Here is a 20108-nt window from a genome sequence, read left to right as displayed (position 1 = left end):
CCCTTTCATTGAGTTTGTGACGGATGGTGCAAGTTGAAACTGTCGTACCTTGTGTCTGAAGGTCTGCTTGAATCTGTTTGGCAGTTGATTGAGGTGCTTTCTCCACCATTTCTCCATCCACCATTCGAACAATCCCTCCCCTCCCATGCACTTTCTGAATAATCCTCTCCAAGAAGTTCTGTCACTCAAGTTTTGGGTCTCACTATCTGCCATGATCTTTCCTGGGAAAGCCACATTTCAAATCTGGCCTCCAAAGCCAGTCGCCGACTGGGCATCCTCCGTCGTGCGAAGTCCTTCCTTGGCACACCTGAGCTCCTCACCACAAACAAGGCTTTCATCCGCAGCTCACTGGAATACTGTTCTCCCCACTGGGCTGGTGCTCCTGCCTCACACCTAGCTTGTCTTCACGCTGTTGAAACCAAAGCGTTCAGAATCATTGGAATCTCCCGTGATAAGCTACCTCCGAGGGCCTTTCACTTACTCACCGCAGGCAGGTTGGTGGTCTTTCTGTCTTCTACCGACTCCTCTCCGGCCTTGCTCCTCCAGCTCTCTCTGGGCTCTGTCCCCCAAATATTCCTACAGGTCGCACAAGATCTGCCTGCAACCCTCTTATGGTTAAACTGCCAAAATCAAGACTCTCTGCTCACCTTCACTCCTTCATTCCTCTTTTCTCCCGCCTTGGAACAAACTTCCTCACTCTCTTCAAACCCACTCCTCCCTCCAGGTCTTTAAAACAGCTGTTCACCACCATATCCTATCTTCCCCCATCCAAAACCTTTATCTTTTCTACCACCGCTAATTTCACCCCAAATCCACTTTTTTTAAATGCCAACTTCTTTCCTGGAAGTCCTTGATGTCCTTGTGTTTATACTTCTCCCACCCCCCACCACCCCCCACTTCCCACGCCGCCTCGCTCCAAGCCCTCTCCCTCCCACACATTCCCGATGTCCCTGCTCTCAAATGGTGTGTTTATGTGCTTCCCCTTCTCTCCCCATCTTGTCTACCGTTCCCCATTTTATATACTTTGTTTGTTTGTCTGTTTGATTTGATTGTGTGATAAATGTTAGCTCTTTCACGAGCCTCGATTATGTATACAAAAAAATATATATTTATACTGATCAGATCAAGCGTTGTACTTGTCAAATTATGACGTCATAATGAAGGCACCGATGACATCATCATCAACATATCAACGTTTAATTTTTTTCCATTGAGCGGTTTGGGAGATAGAGGTGTAACGTTTTTCCAATATGGCGTCTGTACCACATGACCTATGACGGCATAATTTTGAACAAAAAAATTCTACAGGCAGAGGAACTCCTCTGGTAAAGTTTCGTGCCAATGGGACCAACGGTGCCGATAAAAATGAATTTTAAAAATGCAGACATGTATGCACGTACGCACGGCATTGGTAACCGAATGCTTAACTCTGCTTTTCGCTTCGCGGGCGCAGGGGAATAACAAATTTGACTTCACTGTTCCAATAATTATGGAGGGCACTGTATCTACATCACTTTTGCTTCTGGTTTTAGACAGCAACCTCTTCCATGTGAATATCATCTTCAGGATTACTTGTGACAGTGTACAAATTGATTGTGACCACAACTTGTGTGAGTGTGTGTGGATTATTTTGACCATAAAAAGCAATGGAAGCATCGATGAACCAAAACTGATATCAGTCATATATCTGTTTTAATTCAGGTTCTCTACCTTTAGTGATTAATAAGATGAATAAAACACAGTACTGTACTGCAAAGAACATTGGAATAAATCACTGAAGATAATTTAACAACAATGTTGTTGTAATGTATGATTATAATTTTGATTTTCTTCCTCAAATAGATAAATGGTAACCAATCCAAGTCCGAAAATTCTGCAAAGTGTTCTGATCAAGAAAAACCTCAAACGACTCCGTCAACATCCTCATGTAGGTATCAGGATGATCCTTAATATGACAAAATGACATTATGTCTGTTTCAGTGCAGTTATCACATGGTTTAATGTGGCATCAAATATACATTAAAATTTGTGTGTGTCCATATTGAAGATTTATGTTATAATTTGGATTATATGAGAAGAGATCGACAGTAATTAAACATTACCATTTCCTTTGTGGCGTAGTATCTCAAGGTGCTTTGTAATGACATTGAAGCTCCAAGCTCCTTTGATTCTTCGCTCATCCCCTTTCCCTGTTTCATTGTCTTGAGGTTGATGGTATCCATAGGACAAAATAAGTTGAAGAAAACTTGAGCAAGAACAGGATTTTGGATGGAGTTGTTTTGTTTCAACTTGCAGAGAAGAGGGTTCCTAAATACTTCACCAATAATGTACACAGAACATTGGTGTAAGGGCAGCCATGTTGTAAAACATGTACTATACTGGATTGTAAGACACTGTGATGGCAGATAAGACAGCCTCTCATTGGTCTGGTGATGGTAAATCCTTGCAATGGAATGTTCCCAAGAAATAAGCCCCTAAACTATCTCTATTCGGCAGCTTAAATGCTAACAATGTGAGAATGTCAATTGTGGAAGTCTCATGATAAGAGATTTCTGTGGGGTCTCTCCTACCCAGACATCATCCTCTCTCTGGTGTGTACAGCCAACCCATACATGCTTGGTGGTAAAGCATGTAAAAGCAAATGCATGCATCTGAATCCAGGATATGGTGGTACTGTAGCGGTTACCACTGGGTGTACACAATCGCCTTGCACCTGCCAGGACGGGGCCAGGGCGCAATCGCCATGCCGGGCTCGTCCAGACAGGCCCAGACGCGCCTCTCCCGGGCATGCCCAGACTCGCTGTTCCCGGGCTCGCCCGAACCTCCCGGGCACGCCCGGTCTCGTCTTTCCCGGGCATGCCCGCTCTCGCCTTTCCAGGGCTCGCCCAGAACGCCCGGGCATGCCCGCTCTCGCCTTTCCAGGGCTCGCCCAGAGCGTCCGGGCATGCCCGCTCTCGCCTTTCCAGGGCTCGCCGAGAACGTCCGGGCATGCCCGCTCTCGCCTTTCCAGGGCTTGCCCAGAGCGCCCGGGCACGCCCAGCCTCGCCTTTCCAAGGCTCGCCCAGGATGCCCGGGCAGGTCCAGACTCGCCTTTCCAGGACTCGCCCTTGACACCCGGGCATGCCCGGTCTCGCTTTTCCCGGGCAAACGCTCCGGCATAAATGTGTATATATATTGCTACCCGATAAACGGGCTTTTCAGAGTACCCGAGTTTGATACGTGCAATAAAGCAACTCGGACGAATTTCCGACTTTGGTCACATCAATCCTTTCGACTCGCATTGGAGCACAGCTCCTTCATTGCTGACCCCGAACATGGACATGGCAGTGGCTCTTAAACTGCCTACCTTCTGGGAGGCTCACGCGGCTGTTTGGTTCACCCAGGTGGACTCCCAGTTCGCCCTGCGAGGCATCACCGCCGACGACACCCGCTTCCACCATGTCGTGGCAGCGCTCGGCTCCGCCACGGCGGGCCACGCCCTGAGCCTCCTCGAGTGCCCGCCAGCTGCTGACAAGTATGACGCGATAAAGACGCTCCTCCTTGACGCTTTCGCCCTCTCACCGGCGGCACTCGCACGGCGCCTGCTCGACCTGCCCGAGCTCGGCGACACGCGCCCGTCCGAGCGCATGGACTACATGCCTCGTTGCTCGGTGAGCACTCTCCGGATTTTCTATTCCGCGAGCTGTTCCTTCGCCAGCTGCCTAACCCGGTACGCCTCGCCCTGGCTGGCACGTCGATCACGGATCCCCGCGCCCTCGCCAGGGAAGCCGACAAGATCTCCTCGGCGGGCCAGCACATCGGAGCGGCTACCTGGAGCCCGCCGCCGTCCGAGGCGACGCCCACGACGCCCGAGCGCCTTGCGCAGTTGAAGGCCGAACTGCCAGTGCAACTGGCGGCCGCCACGCCACGCCGACCGCTTCCAACACGACGGCCGGGGCCTCCACCTGACCAGGCGTGGTGTTATTACCATGCCAGGTTCGGACACAAGGCTCGGACATGCCGACCCCCGTGCACTTTCGGCAAGTCGGGAAACGGCCGGGCAGGCGTTCATTACCAGCCATGAGCGCCGGCCACTCGGGCAACTTGCTTTTTAATAAGTACAAAGCGTCCGGGCGGCGTTTCCTTTGTGACACCGGCGCCCAACTGAGCGTCATACCCGCCTCCGAGCAGGACAGGCGGAACGCCGTTTGCGGCCCCTCTTTGGTTGCTGCTAATGGATCGGCCATACGCACTTTCGGCCCGCGCAACGTCACCCTCTGCTTCGGCAGCCAGCGCTTTCAGTGGACCTTTGTGACCGCCAGCGTCCCCATGGCTTTGCTGGGCGCCGACTTCCTCTGCGCGCACGGGCTGCTGGTCGACGTCAAACGACGTCGCCTTGTCAACGCCGAGACCTTCAGCTCCCTGGCGTGTACGATGAGCAGCTCCGTGCCGACCGAACTGGCATGCGCCCTCCCGACGGCGAACGAGTTCGCTCGCCTGCTCGCGGAATTCCCGGCCCTCACGCGGCCGACGTTTTCGGCCGTTGCAGTGCGACAAGGGATCAAGCACCACATACCCACTACGGGCCTGCCGGTTTACGCCAGGGCCCGCCGCCTCGACCCGGCCAAGCTCGCCGTGGCAAAGGCCGAGTTCGACGCGTTGGAGCGCCTTGGCATCGTGCGGCGCTCCGATAGCGCGTGGGCCTCACCACTGCACATCGTGCCAAAGCCGGGGGGCGGATGGCGCCCGTGTGGCGACTACCGCCGCCTCAACGATGCTACCACCCCCGACAGGTACCCGATCCCGCACATCCAGGACTTTTCCGCCCGTTTGGCAGGACGGGTCATATTTTCAAAAATTGACCTGATACGGGGATACCACCAGGTGCCTGTCCGGCCGGCCGACATCCCGAAGACGGCCGTCATCACGCCGTTCAGCCTATTCGAATTTTTGAGGATGCCGTTTGGCCTCAAGAACGCGGCCCAGGCGTTCCAACGCTTGATGGATGGCGTGCTGCGTGACCTGCCATTTCTTTTCGTCTATCTGGACGACATCCTCGTCGCCAGCACGTCCCGCGCCGAGCACCTCCTCCACCTCCGAACACTGTTCGGTCGCCTCAGCGAGCACGGCTTTATTGTCAACCCGGCCAAATGCCACTTCGGCACGACGACCGTGACTTTTTGGGCCACCGCATCACCAAGACCGGGGCCGTGCCGCTGCCGACCAAGGTCGAGGCCATCACCACGTTCCCGCGTCCCCGCTCCATCAAGATCCTACAAGAGTTCCTCGGCATGGTGAATTTTTATCACCGATTCGTGTCCCGCGCTGCTCAGCTCGTGCGGCCCCTTTACGAGGTCCTCCGGGGCAAGCCGGCCAAGCATGACATCGTCTGGTCCGCGGCCATGGACGCGGCATTCGCGAGCGCAAAGCGGGCCCTCGCCGACGCAACGCTGCTGGCTCACCCGGTGCTCAACGCGCCCATCGCCCTCACTACGGACGCCTCCAACTACACGGTGGGCGCCATCCATGAACAATGGGTGGACGGGGTTTGGCAGCCCCTCGCTTTTTTTCAGCCGGCAACTCCGGCCGAACGAGTTAAAATACAGCACGTTTGACCGTGAGCTCCTCGGTCTATTCCTGGCCGTTCGCCATTTCCGCCACCTCCTGGAGGGCCGCCCGTTCACGGCTTTCGTCGACCACAAGCCTTTGGTTTACGCAATGGCCAAAGTCACGGAGCCGTGGTCGGCCCGCCAGCAGCGCCACCTCTCCGCCGTGTCGGAATTTACCACGGACATCCGGCACGTCGCCGGCAAAGACAACGCCGTGGCTGACTGTCTTTCTCGGGCCAGCGCGAACGCGGTCCACCTCGGCGTGGACTTCGCGCTCATGGCGGCCGACCAGACCACCGACACCACGGTGCAGGCCCTCCGGGCGGCGGACACAGGCCTCCGCCTGGCCGACATCCCCTTCGCGGACACTGTCCTGCTCTGCGACGTCTCCCAGGGCCAGCCTCGCCCCATCGTACCCGTTACCTGGCAGCGCCGCATCTTCGCCTCCATCCACGGCCTTTCTCACGTGGGCCGGAAAGCTTCTCAGAAGCTGGTGTCGGCGCGTTTCGCCTGGCACGGCCTTCGACGGGATGTCCGCGACTTGGCCAACGCCTGCACGGCCTGCCAGCGGGCCAAGGTCCACCGCCATACCCAGGCCCCGCTGGCACCTTTCACCGTGCCTGAACAGCGTTTCGACCACGTCCACGTGGACCTGGTGGGTCCCCTGCCCCCATCGCGGGGGTTCACCCACCTGCTCACCATGGTGGACAGGACCACCAGGTGGCCGGAGGCCGTGCCCCTCACCTCCACCACCACTGCCGACGTGGCGCAGGCGTTCATCGCCAAATGGGTCGCACGCTTTGGCGCAACGGCGGACATCTCGTCTGACCGCGGCCCACAGTTCACGTCCGAACTTTGGGGCGTGGTCGCCTGCTTGTTGGGAGTCACTCTGCACCGCACCACGGCCTACCACCCCCAAGCCAACGGGTTGTGCGAGCGGTTTCACCGCTCCATGAAGGCCGCACTCATGGCCGGCCTTCATGACGACGGTTGGGCCGACCGGCTGCCGTGGGTCCTTTTGGGCCTCCGCACGGCCCCCAAGGAGGACCTCCGGGCATCCGCCGCCGAGCTCGTCTACGGCCAGCCACTCCGCGTCCCAGGCGAGTTCGTGCCCGATGCTGCCAGTCCCTGGTCCGCCGCATGCCAGCGCTCGGACCTCTAGGAGGCCGCCCGACGATTTGCCCCCGTGCCAACGTCCCGCCACGGTGGCCCCCAGTCCTACGTCCCCCCGGCGCTTCGCACAGCGGAGTACGTCTTTGTGCGTTATGACGCACACCGGGGGCCACTCCGGCCGCCGTACGACGGGCCCTTCCGGGTCCTGCGACGGGGCGACAAGTCATTCGTCGTCGACTTCGGCGGCCGGTCGGACCGGATTTCTGTGGACCGCCTCAAACCGGCGCACGTGGACGTCGACCGACCACCACGGTTGGCCCTTCCTCCGCAGCGAGGCCGCCCCCCGTCCACAGTTCCCCCCGCTCGACCACCCACCACCACATTGGACGCCCCCCCCACGACCCTCCAGGGGTCGCTTTCGGCCTGGTCATCCGGACCCCCCTTAAATTGACCCTGCCGGTGCAGGTCGATTCTGGAGGGGCGTGTGTAGCGGTTACCGCTGGGTGTACACAATCGCCTTGCACCTGCCAGGACGCGGCCAGGGCGCAATCGCCACGTCCGGACGGGCCCAGACGCGCCTCTCCCGGGCTCGCCCGAACCTCCGGGGCACGCCCGGTCTCGTCTTTCCCGGGCATGCCCGCTCTCGCCTTTCCAGGGCTCGCCCAGAACGCCCGGGCATGCCCGCTCTCACCTTTCCTGGGCTCGCCCAGAGCGTCCGGGCATGCCCGCTCTCGCCTTTCCAGGGCTCGCCCAGAGCGCCCGGGCACGCCCAGCCTCGCCTTTCCAAGGCTCGCCCAGGATGCCCGGGCAGGTCCAGACTCGCCTTTCCAGGACTCGCCCTTGACACCCGGGCATGCCCGGTCTCGCTTTTCCCGGGCAAACGCTCCGGCATAAATGTGTATATATATTGCTGCCCGATAAACGGGCTTTTCAGAGTACCCGAGTTTGATACGTGCAATAAAGCAACTCGGACGAATTTCCGTCTTTGGTCGCGTCAATCCTTTCGACTCGCGTTGGAGCACAGCTCCTTCAGTACTGCATTTGAATGGAAGGATTATTGTTTTTCTTCCCCTGGTGTTTGATAATGACCAGAATATTATAAAAAGCATGTTATCTCTATTGCCATGGTTTCCATGCCACCTACTACTACTCCTACTACTAATACTACTACGACTACCAACCGCCCCAATTTTTCCACCTTCTTGTGGGGTCGACCAGGCAATGTTTCTGAACCAGGTTTTTCACAAACTGGCTTGCTCAGCTTGACATTCGCCAAAACTTGATAACAATCTAGAATTTGGTTAAGGAGCTGATGATAACAAGCTCACTCTTCATGAAAGACACCTTGGGATCTTGAACATCCACCAATGACCAGTGCTGTAAAATGGGTGCATCCTCAATTCCGGGCTAGACAAATCAAAGGCAAGTGTGCGTTCCTCTAAGTCTAAGCTATTCTGCAAGTCATAGTTTCCACACCAAAAAAACAGCAAAATCTAACGGGACAGATGTTGAGAAGTTCATGAAACCCCATGTATGTCTCTGGAGTTCCTTGGCATCAGAATCAGCTATAACCTGTCTTTGGCAGATCAGATATCCCAACTTGCTTCCAAAACTTGCAATCACCTCGGAATACTTAAATAAGCCGGATCCTTCGTCTGCCATCTTGAATTTATAACTGTGTTCAATGTCTTCATGTAAAGTATCATGAAATATGCAGCGCTGATTCACATTGTGACCCTTTGAGTGTAAACATAGCATTTAGTTCTTAGGTTCTCCATGTCATTGCCATCCCATCATTGGAGGCTAATTCTCAAAATCTGATCCTCACTTACCCCAAACAGAGAAGAAAGAACAGGAGGAAAATGCATAGCACAATGTTGAGAGGGGCTCAAGAACTGCAATAAACCCCAAAAGAGCATCGATAAAATTGTGCTTGCATTCTGCTGTTAAATGTAAAATAAAACGTGATTTTACAATTTGAGGGAATTATAGTCCACAGTACAAATTGGGTGAAGAAGAAAAACAAGATTCGACTTAATTTGGTGAAAAGACAAAACTTTGCATTCACCCCGAATGCTCATCGGACTTTGTCGATTTAAAAAATAAAAGCAGAACTTTGACATTGTTGTTAATCTTACCTTTGTATTATCTTCAGTTCAAGTTCAGTATTATGTTCATGGAAAATCACACGGAGCAGAAGATGACTTTTTGGAGAAGCTGCGATCATGTTTGCATGAGCAGTACGTGAATGTGAGATCTCCAAAAGACCTCTCCACTTGCGGTCCCATGCCTGGCCTCATTTTCTGTGTCAATGCCTCCAAAGTGGCTACCGAAGCCAACAAAGCTCTTGGACATGCTAAGGGTAAAAAGTGAAATTTTCATCATGAATTCTTTCAAATTGTATGAATTATGTGTGAACAATTGCAGTTCATATAAAGCAAAGCGATGTTTGGTGAGATAATGAAAGTCTCTGCTTTGCTTTCAGGCCAACCTGCAGTACTGATTGTGATGAATAACTTTCCAAAGGAAACGTACCGAAAGGCGCATCACAGTGCCGAGCACATCCAAGCAGAGAATGTCCTTGTCGTGGTGGATTGCTTCTTCTTCGAATCAGATGGCATGTATGACTGTGAGGAGAATAACCAGGCCGTGGAACGAGTGGCAAAGGAAATTGCATCAAAGACAAATATCTCTGGACACCATGCTGACATACAAAGAATAGTCTTTACAAAATTAATTTAAATGGTGGAAATCGTTACCTCCATCAGCGGAGGTTATGTTTTCGGCTGTAATTAGAATGATGATGCTGTGATGATCTATTCTGGATTCAATTTGTAAGCTACTTATAAGCTGGAGAAAAATTTGGTGTTTACGATAACCATGGTGGGTGTAGTGAGAATTTTTTAACACAGACGTTTTAGTCAATGGTTCAAATATCCCAACTGTATGGTTAATTTGGTGTTCAAAAGTTCATAGGCACACCAAGCTCCCAGGACCTAAACTAAATATGCTTCTTTATTTGGGTAATACTTTTAAAAAGTCTTTGGCATGTGACTACAAAGGAATTGCATGCTATGAGGGCATGTTGAAAAGTAATGCCTCCTTTATTATTTTTCTCCAAAACAGGTAAAGATATTCAAATGAAACAAAGCGCGGTCCGCACATTAGTTCTTTCCTGCCATCGAGTGTGAAGTTTCGTGATTTTGACACGAGATGTCTCAGTGCTGCGTTAGTCAAGATTGTAGAGGGCAGGGCGATGTTTCCAGTGCTGTGAAGGGTGCCTCCGTCGAAGGTCATGGGTCTTGCAACAGGACAAAGACCCAAACACACTTCAAATAGCACCCATGAATGGTTCAAGACAAAACGCTGGACTGTTCTGAAATGGCCAGGAATGAGTCAAGATCTAAATCCCATTGAGCACCTGTGGGGGAGGGGCTGGGGGGGGGGGTCTGTAATATCCCATTGAACACTTGGCAATGCCATTTCTTTTTATTTTCTGATTTAAAAGGATATATTAGGTTCTGATTCAAAAACAAAGGTTCTGTAATATTGACAGTGAAATAAAGAATTGTGGAGACCAAATACTTTTGTCAATTTCAACTTATTTTTGGAGAAAATTGTGAGTTATTTGAAACAAGTGCAAGGGTGCCAATACTTTTGGCCATGACTGTATATACACTGTTACGTTTAATTTAATGTTTTATACAGTGAAGAAAACAAAATGTAACGAGGTCAATTGATCTTTAAGCTCAAGAAACGGCAGCAAACAGTGGCTGTACTTATTTATAACTTTGTTTGTACAAATTATGACTGACAATGAGCAACTAATATTACTAACCTGGCTTTACGAACAGCATTTTTATAATACTTATAAATATGCAGCATTCTAATTTTTCGCATTCCATTCTTGTTTTGCTGCTGAACACTTTCGCAACCTGTTTGATTAACAGCTGGTCATGTTCTCTTGTGAATTGTCAGTGCTTCCACAATAACACTTAATACAAGATCGAAAGCATTTGTTGGGCCATCTTATCAATCTACTCGATCATACACATTCATCCCTTGACCCAAAATGACATTTTATGAAATTGCTTGAATACATGCTCTCAAGTATTTTTATATGACCACAAATTATTTGGGGTCCATATTCCTCAAGGGTCTTATTAGTCTCGCCCCAAAGGGGTTCCGAGATTATTGTAACGCCCTTGTGTTTATCTGTGTGTCTGTGTGTCTTTGTCTATAATATATATTTTCACTTAAAAAAAAAAAAATTCTGCGACCGCTTATCTGATTGACGTGAAACTTTAAACATAGGAGGAACTCCCAATGGTGAATATTTTGTTGATAACTCTGACATAAGTCACATGCTATGGCAGCCATATTGTATGAAAACAAAAAGATGGGAGATATTCTCTGATACCTTTCAACGAATTTTTTAAAATAAATTTAGCATATGTCATCAATTCCTCAATGAGTAAATAGGGTGATAATGCTGATCTCATTGGTGAAGTGGTATTCCAGCCATAATTGGTTGAACCAAAATCCTTATTCGAAACATCATATATCTGATCTACAACCCAATGCGAGTAAAGAATTAAATGAATAATGTCATTGAACAGGTGGTTTGGTGGCCATACTTGATTGAAAATAAAAACATAAAAAATCTTCTTCTCCAGAACCGCTTAACAGATTCATGCAAAACTTCATACGTATGACCGACTAGCCATGGGGAATATACACTACATGGCCAAAAGTATGCGGACACCCCCTTCTAATTAGTGGATTCGGCTGTTTCAGCCACACCCATTGCTGACAGGTATATATAATCAAGCACACAGCCATGCAATCTTGAGGGAGGGAGGGGAGGGGGGGAAGGGGAGAGGCAGGGGGAGGGGAGGGAAGGGGTGGACGGGGAGGGGGCAGGGGGAGGAAAGGGGTGGAGGGGGCAAGGGGGAATGGGGGGGAAGAGGGAAGGAGGGGGAAGGGGAGGGGGGAAGGAGGGGGGTCTGGCGGCGAGGATGGAACATCACGTGATCGCTCTGAGCGAATCAGCGAGCTACTCTGGCACAGGCTGAGATTCAGTGTTTAATGTTCCTCGCTGAAATGCGCTAAGTTAAATAAGAATAAAAAATATGGATCTCATCATCGGAGGTCATTTTTAGGTAGGCCATGTCCTTCCCAGGCCCAATGGCCATGTCTATGCCAAAAATCAAATACGTGAGCGCGTCTGGCGGCGAGGATGGAACATCACGTGATCGCTCTGAGCGAATCAGCGAACTGCTCTGGCACAGGCTGAGATTCAGTGTATAATGTTCCTCACTGAAATGTGTTACGTTAACTATGAATAAAAATATGGATCTCGTCATCGGAGGTCATTTTTAGGTGGGCTATGTCCTTCCCAGGCCCAACGGCCATGTCTATGCCAAAAATCAAGTACGTGTACGCATCTGGTGGCGAGGATGGAATATCACGTGATTGCTCTGAGCGAATCAGCGAGCTGCTCTGGCACAGGCTGAGATTCAGTGCATAATGTTCCTCACTGAAATGCGCGACGTTATCTATGAATAAAAAATATGGATCTCGTCATCAGAGGTCATTTTTAGGTGGGCCATGTCCTTCCCAGGCCCAATGGCCATGTATATGCCAAAAATCAAGTATGTGAGCCTCTCCGTTTAGGAGTCTAAAGGTAACACACACACAAACTGTGTTTTATTTTTGTAGATAGATGTCAAAAGTCAACATAGGCTGAAGGTCAACCACTTCTTCAAATTTCTAAATTCCTCAATTTCCTTCTGATTGACTTGAAATTTGAATAGGATTTACATATCGGCTAACTGAATTCAACTACCAACTATTTTTGAGATCAGCGTAGGCCAAAAGGTCAACATAGGCCAAAGGTCAACCACTTTTTAAAAGAATTTCTAAAATCTCCAATTTTCATCCGATTGACTTGAAATTTGAAAAGGATTTTCATTGCATTGAACTGAATTCAACCACCATCTATTTTTGAGATCAGCATAGGCCTAAAGGTCAACATAGGCCAAAGGTCAACAACAATTTCGAATTTCTAAAATCCTCAATTTTCATCCGATTGACTGGAAATTTGAATAGGATTTACATATCGGCTACTGAATTCAACCACCAACTATTTTTGAGATCGGCATAGGCCAAATGGTCAACCACTTTTTTCAAATTACTAAAATCCTCAATTTTCATCCGATTGACTTGAAATTTGAATAGGATTTTCATAGCAGCTAACTGAATTCAACCACCAACTCTTTTTGAGGTCAAAAGGATGCTCTACTGAGTGCCATTCTACTTTGTTCTGTTTTGCCAAGTGTCGCTCTATGAGTGATTTTTCATCTGTCTGTCGGTCTGTTTGTGAACAAGATATCTCAAAAAGTTGTGGACGGATTCAAACGAAATTTGGCAGAGAGGTCGTGTATGTGACACAGACGAAATGATTAGATTTTGGTGAAGATCCGATTCGGATCTGGCTACTAGAGTTTTTAAGTGATTCTTCACCATTGGGAGATAGGGCCAAAAACGATACATAGCAGGATATCTCAAAAGGTTGTGGACAGGTTTGGACGAAACTTGGTGGAACGGTTGGGTGTCTGACAAGGACGATTCGATTCGATTTTGATGAAGATCTGAATATGGATTCGGAAAAGCGAGTGATTTAATTTTTAAGTGATTCTTCACCATTGAGAAGAGATTGGGCGAAAAGCGATATAAAACATGATCTACTACGATAACGGCACTCAGTAGAGAGCATACCTGCGCCTGGTGAACAGTTTACTTTTTGTATCCCACTGATAGGCCGCATGTGGAATCGGCTTGTTCTTGTCACCGACCAACTCGTCCACCAAGTTTCGTCATAACTCGTTCATGACTTTTTAAAACATCATGTTGTATATCGCTTTTCACCTGATCTCTCAATGGTGAATAATCATTTCGAAATTAAATAACGATTGTAGCCGAATCCATATTCAGATCTTCACCGAAATCGAAACGAATATTCCTTTTCACACACACAACCTTCTCCACCAAGTTTCGTCCAAATCCGTTGGCAACGTTTTGAGATATCCTGCTCCATGTCGGTTTTGGCCCGATCACCCAATGCAATGGTGAAGAATCACTTAAAAAATTATAGTAGCCGGATGCGGATGGTCACCAGATTTAATCATTTCGTCCTTGTCACATTCACAACCTCTCCACCAAGTTTCGTCCAAATACATCCATAACTTTTTGATGTATCCTGCTATGTATTGTTTTTGGCCCTATCTCCCAATGGTGAAGAATCACTTAAAAATTAAATATTTCTCATATCCGAATCCATATCCAGATCTTCACAATCTAATCATTTCGTCCTTGTCACGTACGCTACCTCTATGCCAAATTTCGTCCGAATCCGTCCACAACTTTTCGAGATATCTTGTTCACAAACAGACCGACAGACAGACAAGTGTGAAAACGCAACCTCCATCCACCCTTGGTGGCGTAGGTAACGAGAATGTCCATTATAAACTAGAGAGCATACCTCGGCCAGGGTGAGCAGCTTACATTTTGTAAGTTGTAAGTTTTGTAAATGACCTCTGTTAGGTCAGATCTGTATGCGGAACTGACGCAAAATCTAATTGGCTTGTTCTTGTTGCCGAACCAAGTCATCCACCAAGTTTTGTCATAAGTCGTCCGCAACATTTTGAAATAATTATCATCCTATGTATCGTTTTTGGCCCCATCGCTCGATGGTGAAGAATGAAAAAAAAAACTATATCCGGATCTGCACTGGCGGATCCAGGGGATTGGGGGGGGGGTGTGGGGGAGGAGTGCAGGGGTGCGCACCCCGTCCGCACACTTCGTATTTTCAATGATAAATTATAAGCTATGAATATCCTGGAACGGCCCTCGTGTCCAGATTATTTTGATAAAGGAACGTTCCAAGCAGCTTTCCAACGATCAGAGGTTACAGACACAGACACACACACACACACACACACACACACACACACACACACACACACACACACACATGCATACACATGCACACACATACACACACACACACACACACACACACACACACACACACACACACACACACACACACACACATTGCATCAATTTAAGCAGAAGGAACAGCTGGGTCAGTCGGTGCACCAGTTCGTCGATCTGGGTATTAGTCATCGCGAATCTGCTGAACTGATGAACCAGCGAAGAACGCAAGGAACTGCAGAAACTTCCAAGAACGCACGAAATACCATTTCTGACGATCATATTTTTTTTAATTTCCTGGGGGAGGACCCCCGGACCTCCTCTTATCCTCCCCCCTCCCACCCCCCCAAGGGCAGATCCGGAACATTTTTAGGGGGAGGGGGATTCACTTGAGGTTAAAATATTCACAGATCGCAAAATCTCCCAGCAAGACTCATTCAAGTCAATGTATTCATCTTCTATATTTTTTTTACTTAACAATATTTATCAAAAAGATGTAAAATGTCCATATTTTACATCAAATCTAAACACTGCGTATCAGGAATTAACACAGAGCGAGAGGAGAAAAGTAACGTGGATTTGATTAATTGCTGCGTGAAAGAAAAAGATGCGCGCGATGCAAACATACCTCCACCAGGTTGAACAGTTTACCTTTTGTATCGCACTGATAAACATAAATCGGATCTGGATTCGAATCTTCGCCAAAATCGAATAATCTCTGGCGCAGTTAGCACTTTCTCCAATGTTACAACTAAATAAATAAACTTTTCTTACCGAATAATTTCACGATGGGTAAGAAAATTTCACTATGGGAGAGGCTCCTTCGGAAGAAAACATGAAGGAATATAGTTACACTGCACTGCAGCAGGAATCTCTTACCTGTATCACACTTTCAGTATTCACGAATCACATAATACATTTTTAGTGCATGCGTGCACCGTGCATTCTGTGCTTGGACCAATGAAATCCAGCACGACATGCACGAGCGATGCCGCTCTCTGTTATTAAATAATTCCCACGAGCGCAGTGGCAATTTAAGAGATATCTTATTTGGGGAAAGTTAATATTGATTTATACATAAATTAGATGATGTATTTGGAGAACATCCCGCATCTGGGTCTGTGTGGATTGTACAGTGCTGTGCATTACAATGTGAGTACATCTATAAAGTATGTACAGAGCTGTGACATTACAATGTGAGTACATCTATAAAGTATGTACAGTGCTGTGCATTACAATGTGAGTACAGCTATGAAGTATGTACAGTGCTGTGACATTACAATGTGAGTACATCTATAAAGAATGTACAGTGCTGTGACATTACAATGTGAGTACATCTATAAATTATGTACAGTGCTGTGACATTCCAATGTGAGTACATCTATAAAGAATGTACAGTGCTGTGACATTCCAATGTGAGTACATCTATAAATTATGTACAGTGCTGTGACATTCCAATGTGAGTACATCTATAAAGTATGTACAGTGCTGTGACATTCCAATGTGAGTACATCTATAAATTATGTACAGTGCTGTGACATTCCAATGTGAGTACATCTATAAATTATGTACAGTGCTGTGACATTCCAATGTGAGTACATCTATAAAGAATGTACAGTGCTGTGACATTCCAATGTGAGTACATCTATAAATTATGTACAGTGCTGTGACATTCCAATGTGAGTACATCTTTAAATTATGTACAGTGCTGTGACATTCCAATGTGAGTACATCTATAAAGAATGTACAGTGCTGTGACATTACAATGTGAGTACATCTATAAAGTTTGGACGACAACATTTATAAACTAGCCGGGGAATGATTGCTCGGCCCTCGGAGACGTGATTTTATGTTAAACTAGCATAGAGCAACGCATTTTATGTTATACTAGCATAGAGCAACGCATTTTATGTTATACTAGCATAGAGCAACGCATTTTATGTTATACTAGCATAGAGCAACGCATTTTATGTTATACTAGCATAGAGCAATGCATTTTGTGTTATACTAGCATAGAGCAACGCATTTTATGTTATACTAGCATAGAGCAACGCATTTTATGTTATACTAGCATAGAGCAATGCATTTTATGTTATACTAGCATAGAGCAACGCATTTTATGTTATACTAGCATAGAGCAACGCATTTTCTGTTGAACTAGCATAGTGCAACGCATTTTATGTTAAACTTGCATAGAGCAACGCATTTTATGTTAAACTAGCATAGAGCAACGCATTTTATGTTATACTAGCATAGAGCAACGCATTTTATGTTATACTAGCATAGAGCAACGCATTTTATGTTATACTAGCATAGAGCAACGAATTTTATGTTAAACTAGCATAGAGCAATGCATTTTATGTTATACTAGCATAGAGCAACGCATTTTATGTTATACTAGCATAGAGCAACGCATTTTATGTTATACTAGCATAGAGCAACGCATTTTATGTTAAACTAGCATAGAGCAACGCATTTTATGTTATACTAGCATAGAGCAACGCATTTTATGTTATACTAGCATAGAGCAACGCATTTTATGTTAAACTAGCATAGAGCAACGCATTTTATGTTAAACGAGCATAGAGCAACGCATTTTATGTTAAACTAGCATAGAGCAACGCATTTTATGTTATACTAGCATAGAGCAACGCATTTTATGTTATACTAGCATAGAGCAACGCATTTTATGTTATACTAGCATAGAGCAACGCATTTTATGTTAAACTAGCATAGAGCAACGCATTTTATGTTAAACTAGCATAGAGCAACGCATTTTATGTTAAACTAGCATAGAGCAACGCATTTTATGTTAAACTAGCATAAAGCAACGCATTTTATGTTGTACTAGCATAGAGCAACGCATTTTATGTTATACTAGCATAGTGCAACGCATTTTATGTTATACTAGCATAGAGCAACGCATTTTATGTTAAACTAGCATAGAGCAACGCATTTTATGTTAAACTAGCATAGAGCAACGCATTTTATGTTAAACTAGCATAGAGCAACGCATTTTATGTTATACTAGCATAGAGCAACGCATTTTATGTTATACTAGCATAGAGCAAAGCATTTTATGTTATACTAGCATAGAGCAATGCATTTTATGTTATACTAGCATAGAGCAACGCATTTTATGTTATACTAGCGTAGAGCAACGCATTTTATGTTAAACTAGCATAGAGCAACGCATTTTATGTTAAACTAGCATAGAGCAACGCATTTTATGTTAAACTAGCATAGAGCAACGCATTTTATGTTAAACTAGCATAGAGCAACGCATTTTATGTTAAACTAGCATAGAGCAACGCATTTTATGTTAAACTAGCATAGAGCAACGCATTTTATGTTCTACTAGCATAGAGCAACGCATTTTATGTTAAACTAGCATAGAGCAACGCATTTTATGTTAAACTAGCATAGAGCAACGCATTTTATGTTATACTAGCATAGAGCAATGCATTTTATGTTAAACTAGCATAGAGAAACGCATTTTATGTTAAACTAGCATAGAGAAACGCATTTTATGTTAAACTAGCATAGAGCAACGCATTTTATGTTATACTAGCATAGAGCAACGCATTTTATGTTAAACTAGCATAGAGCAACGCATTTTATGTTAAACTAGCATAGAGCAACGCATTTTATGTTATACTAGCATAGAGCAATGCATTTTATGTTATACTAGCATAGAGCAACGCATTTTATGTTAAACTAGCATAGAGCAACGCATTTTATGTTATACTAGCATAGAGCAACGCATTTTATGTTATACTAGCATAGAGCAATGCATTTTATGTTATACTAGCATAGAGCAACGCATTTTATGTTAAACTAGCATAGAGCAACGCATTTTATGTTATACTAGCATAGAGCAACGCATTTTATGTTAAACTAGCATAGAGCAACGCATTTTATGTTAAACTAGCATAGAGCAACGCATTTTATGTTATACTAGCATAGAGCAATGCATTTTATGTTAAACTAGCATAGAGCAACGCATTTTATGTTAAACTAGCATAGAGCAACGCATTTTATGTTAAACTAGCATAGAGCAACGCATTTTATGTTCTACTAGCATAGAGCAACGCATTTTATGTTAAACTAGCATAGAGCAACGCATTTTATGTTAAACTAGCATAGAGCAACGCATTTTATGTTATACTAGCATAGAGCAAAAACGCATTTTATGTTATACTAGCATAGAGCAATGCATTTTAGGTTATACTAGCATAGAGCAACGCATTTTATGTTATACTAGCAGAGTTACCGACCCGGCGTTACCCGGAAAATAAAGTCAGTCCCGCAATTTAGTTTTGATATTCTGTTTATTATACTCTTCTGTTAAGTAACACAATATTCTTTCAGCACTTCATGATAAAATACATTTTTTGTTCTTCTGCTAGGTGCGTGGACAATTTATAGTCAGAGGAAGCCACGCCTCTTGGGCACGTCCCGCTGCCACGCCCCTTGGGCACGTCCCTAGTCTAAATCTGATGCGCCCATGTTTCTTCTCGTGAAAAGTTACCCTCCCATGGTCCTCTTCTTCCCTCCCTAAGTCACTTCCTTAGGCTGTCCATGAGGCACAGCTGAACCAACAGACGTTCACAAATAGGGATAGGGATTCGAGGAGAAAGTGGGGGGGGGGGGGGGGGGGGGGGATCAGAGCCGCAGATAGAGATAGAGCCGTAGATAGAGATAGAGCCGTAGATAGAGCCGTCTCTATCTACAGCTCTGGGGGGAATAAACCCTCCTCGTCAAAAAAGTGGGGGCAATTGTCCCCCCTCCCCACCCCCCCGTCCCCCACCCATCGACGCCAATGCCGGGTGCTGTTATAGTTATTTGATATTTCACTACAAGCTTTATCTTTTTGGAAATGCCCCGATTTGTGTCACACGTATAGGAATCGTTATTTATTTTTTACTTACCTTTGTACAGAATATGTAAATATAAACGGCTCCTTCATTCCCTCCGCCACCAAAGGTGAATGGAGGTTATGCTTTGACCCCTGTCTGTCTGTCTGTCTGTCTGTTTGTCCGTTTGTCTGTCTGTCCGTTTGTGCACAGGATATTTCAAAAAGTTGTGGACGGATTTGGACGAAACTTGGTGGACCGGTTGGGTGTCTGACAAGCACAAATATATTAGATTTTTGTGAAGATCTGAATATGGATTCGGATATGAGAATTGTTTAATATATTAGGTGATTCTTCACCATTGGAAGATCGGGCCAAAAACCATTCATAGCAGGATATCTCAAAAAGTTGTGGACGGATTTGGACGAAACTTGATGGACCGTTTGGGTGTCTGACAAGGACAAATAGATTCGATTTTGGTGATGATCTGAATATGGATTCGGATATGAGAATTATTTAATATATTAAGTGATTCTTCACCATTGGGAGATCG

The 20108-nt window shown here is 46.4% G+C and overlaps 1 protein-coding gene across 2 annotated transcripts in view; it reads left to right on the top strand.

Annotated features, from left to right (window-relative positions):
- The window catches only part of LOC137421804 (uncharacterized), a 342299-nt gene extending 331655 nt beyond the window's left edge, over positions 1–10644 (top strand). For both annotated transcript variants that reach the window (XM_078773274.1, XM_078773273.1), the window contains exons 12-13: positions 8857–9063; positions 9187–10644. In XM_078773274.1, coding sequence (XP_078629400.1) covers positions 8857–9063; positions 9187–9443 — 464 coding nt within the window. In that variant the 3' untranslated portion in view covers positions 9444–10644. The remainder of the gene's footprint in view (positions 1–8856; positions 9064–9186) is intronic.
- The last annotated feature ends 9464 nt before the right edge of the window (positions 10645–20108 follow it).

Source organism: Myxine glutinosa, chromosome 2 (genome assembly GCF_964187855.1).
Source record: "Myxine glutinosa chromosome 2, kmMyxGlut1.1, whole genome shotgun sequence".
Taxonomy (NCBI): Eukaryota; Metazoa; Chordata; class Myxini; order Myxiniformes; family Myxinidae; genus Myxine; species Myxine glutinosa.
Note: the sequence above shows the minus strand (reverse complement) of the source record. Positions and strands in the feature narration are given on the sequence as shown.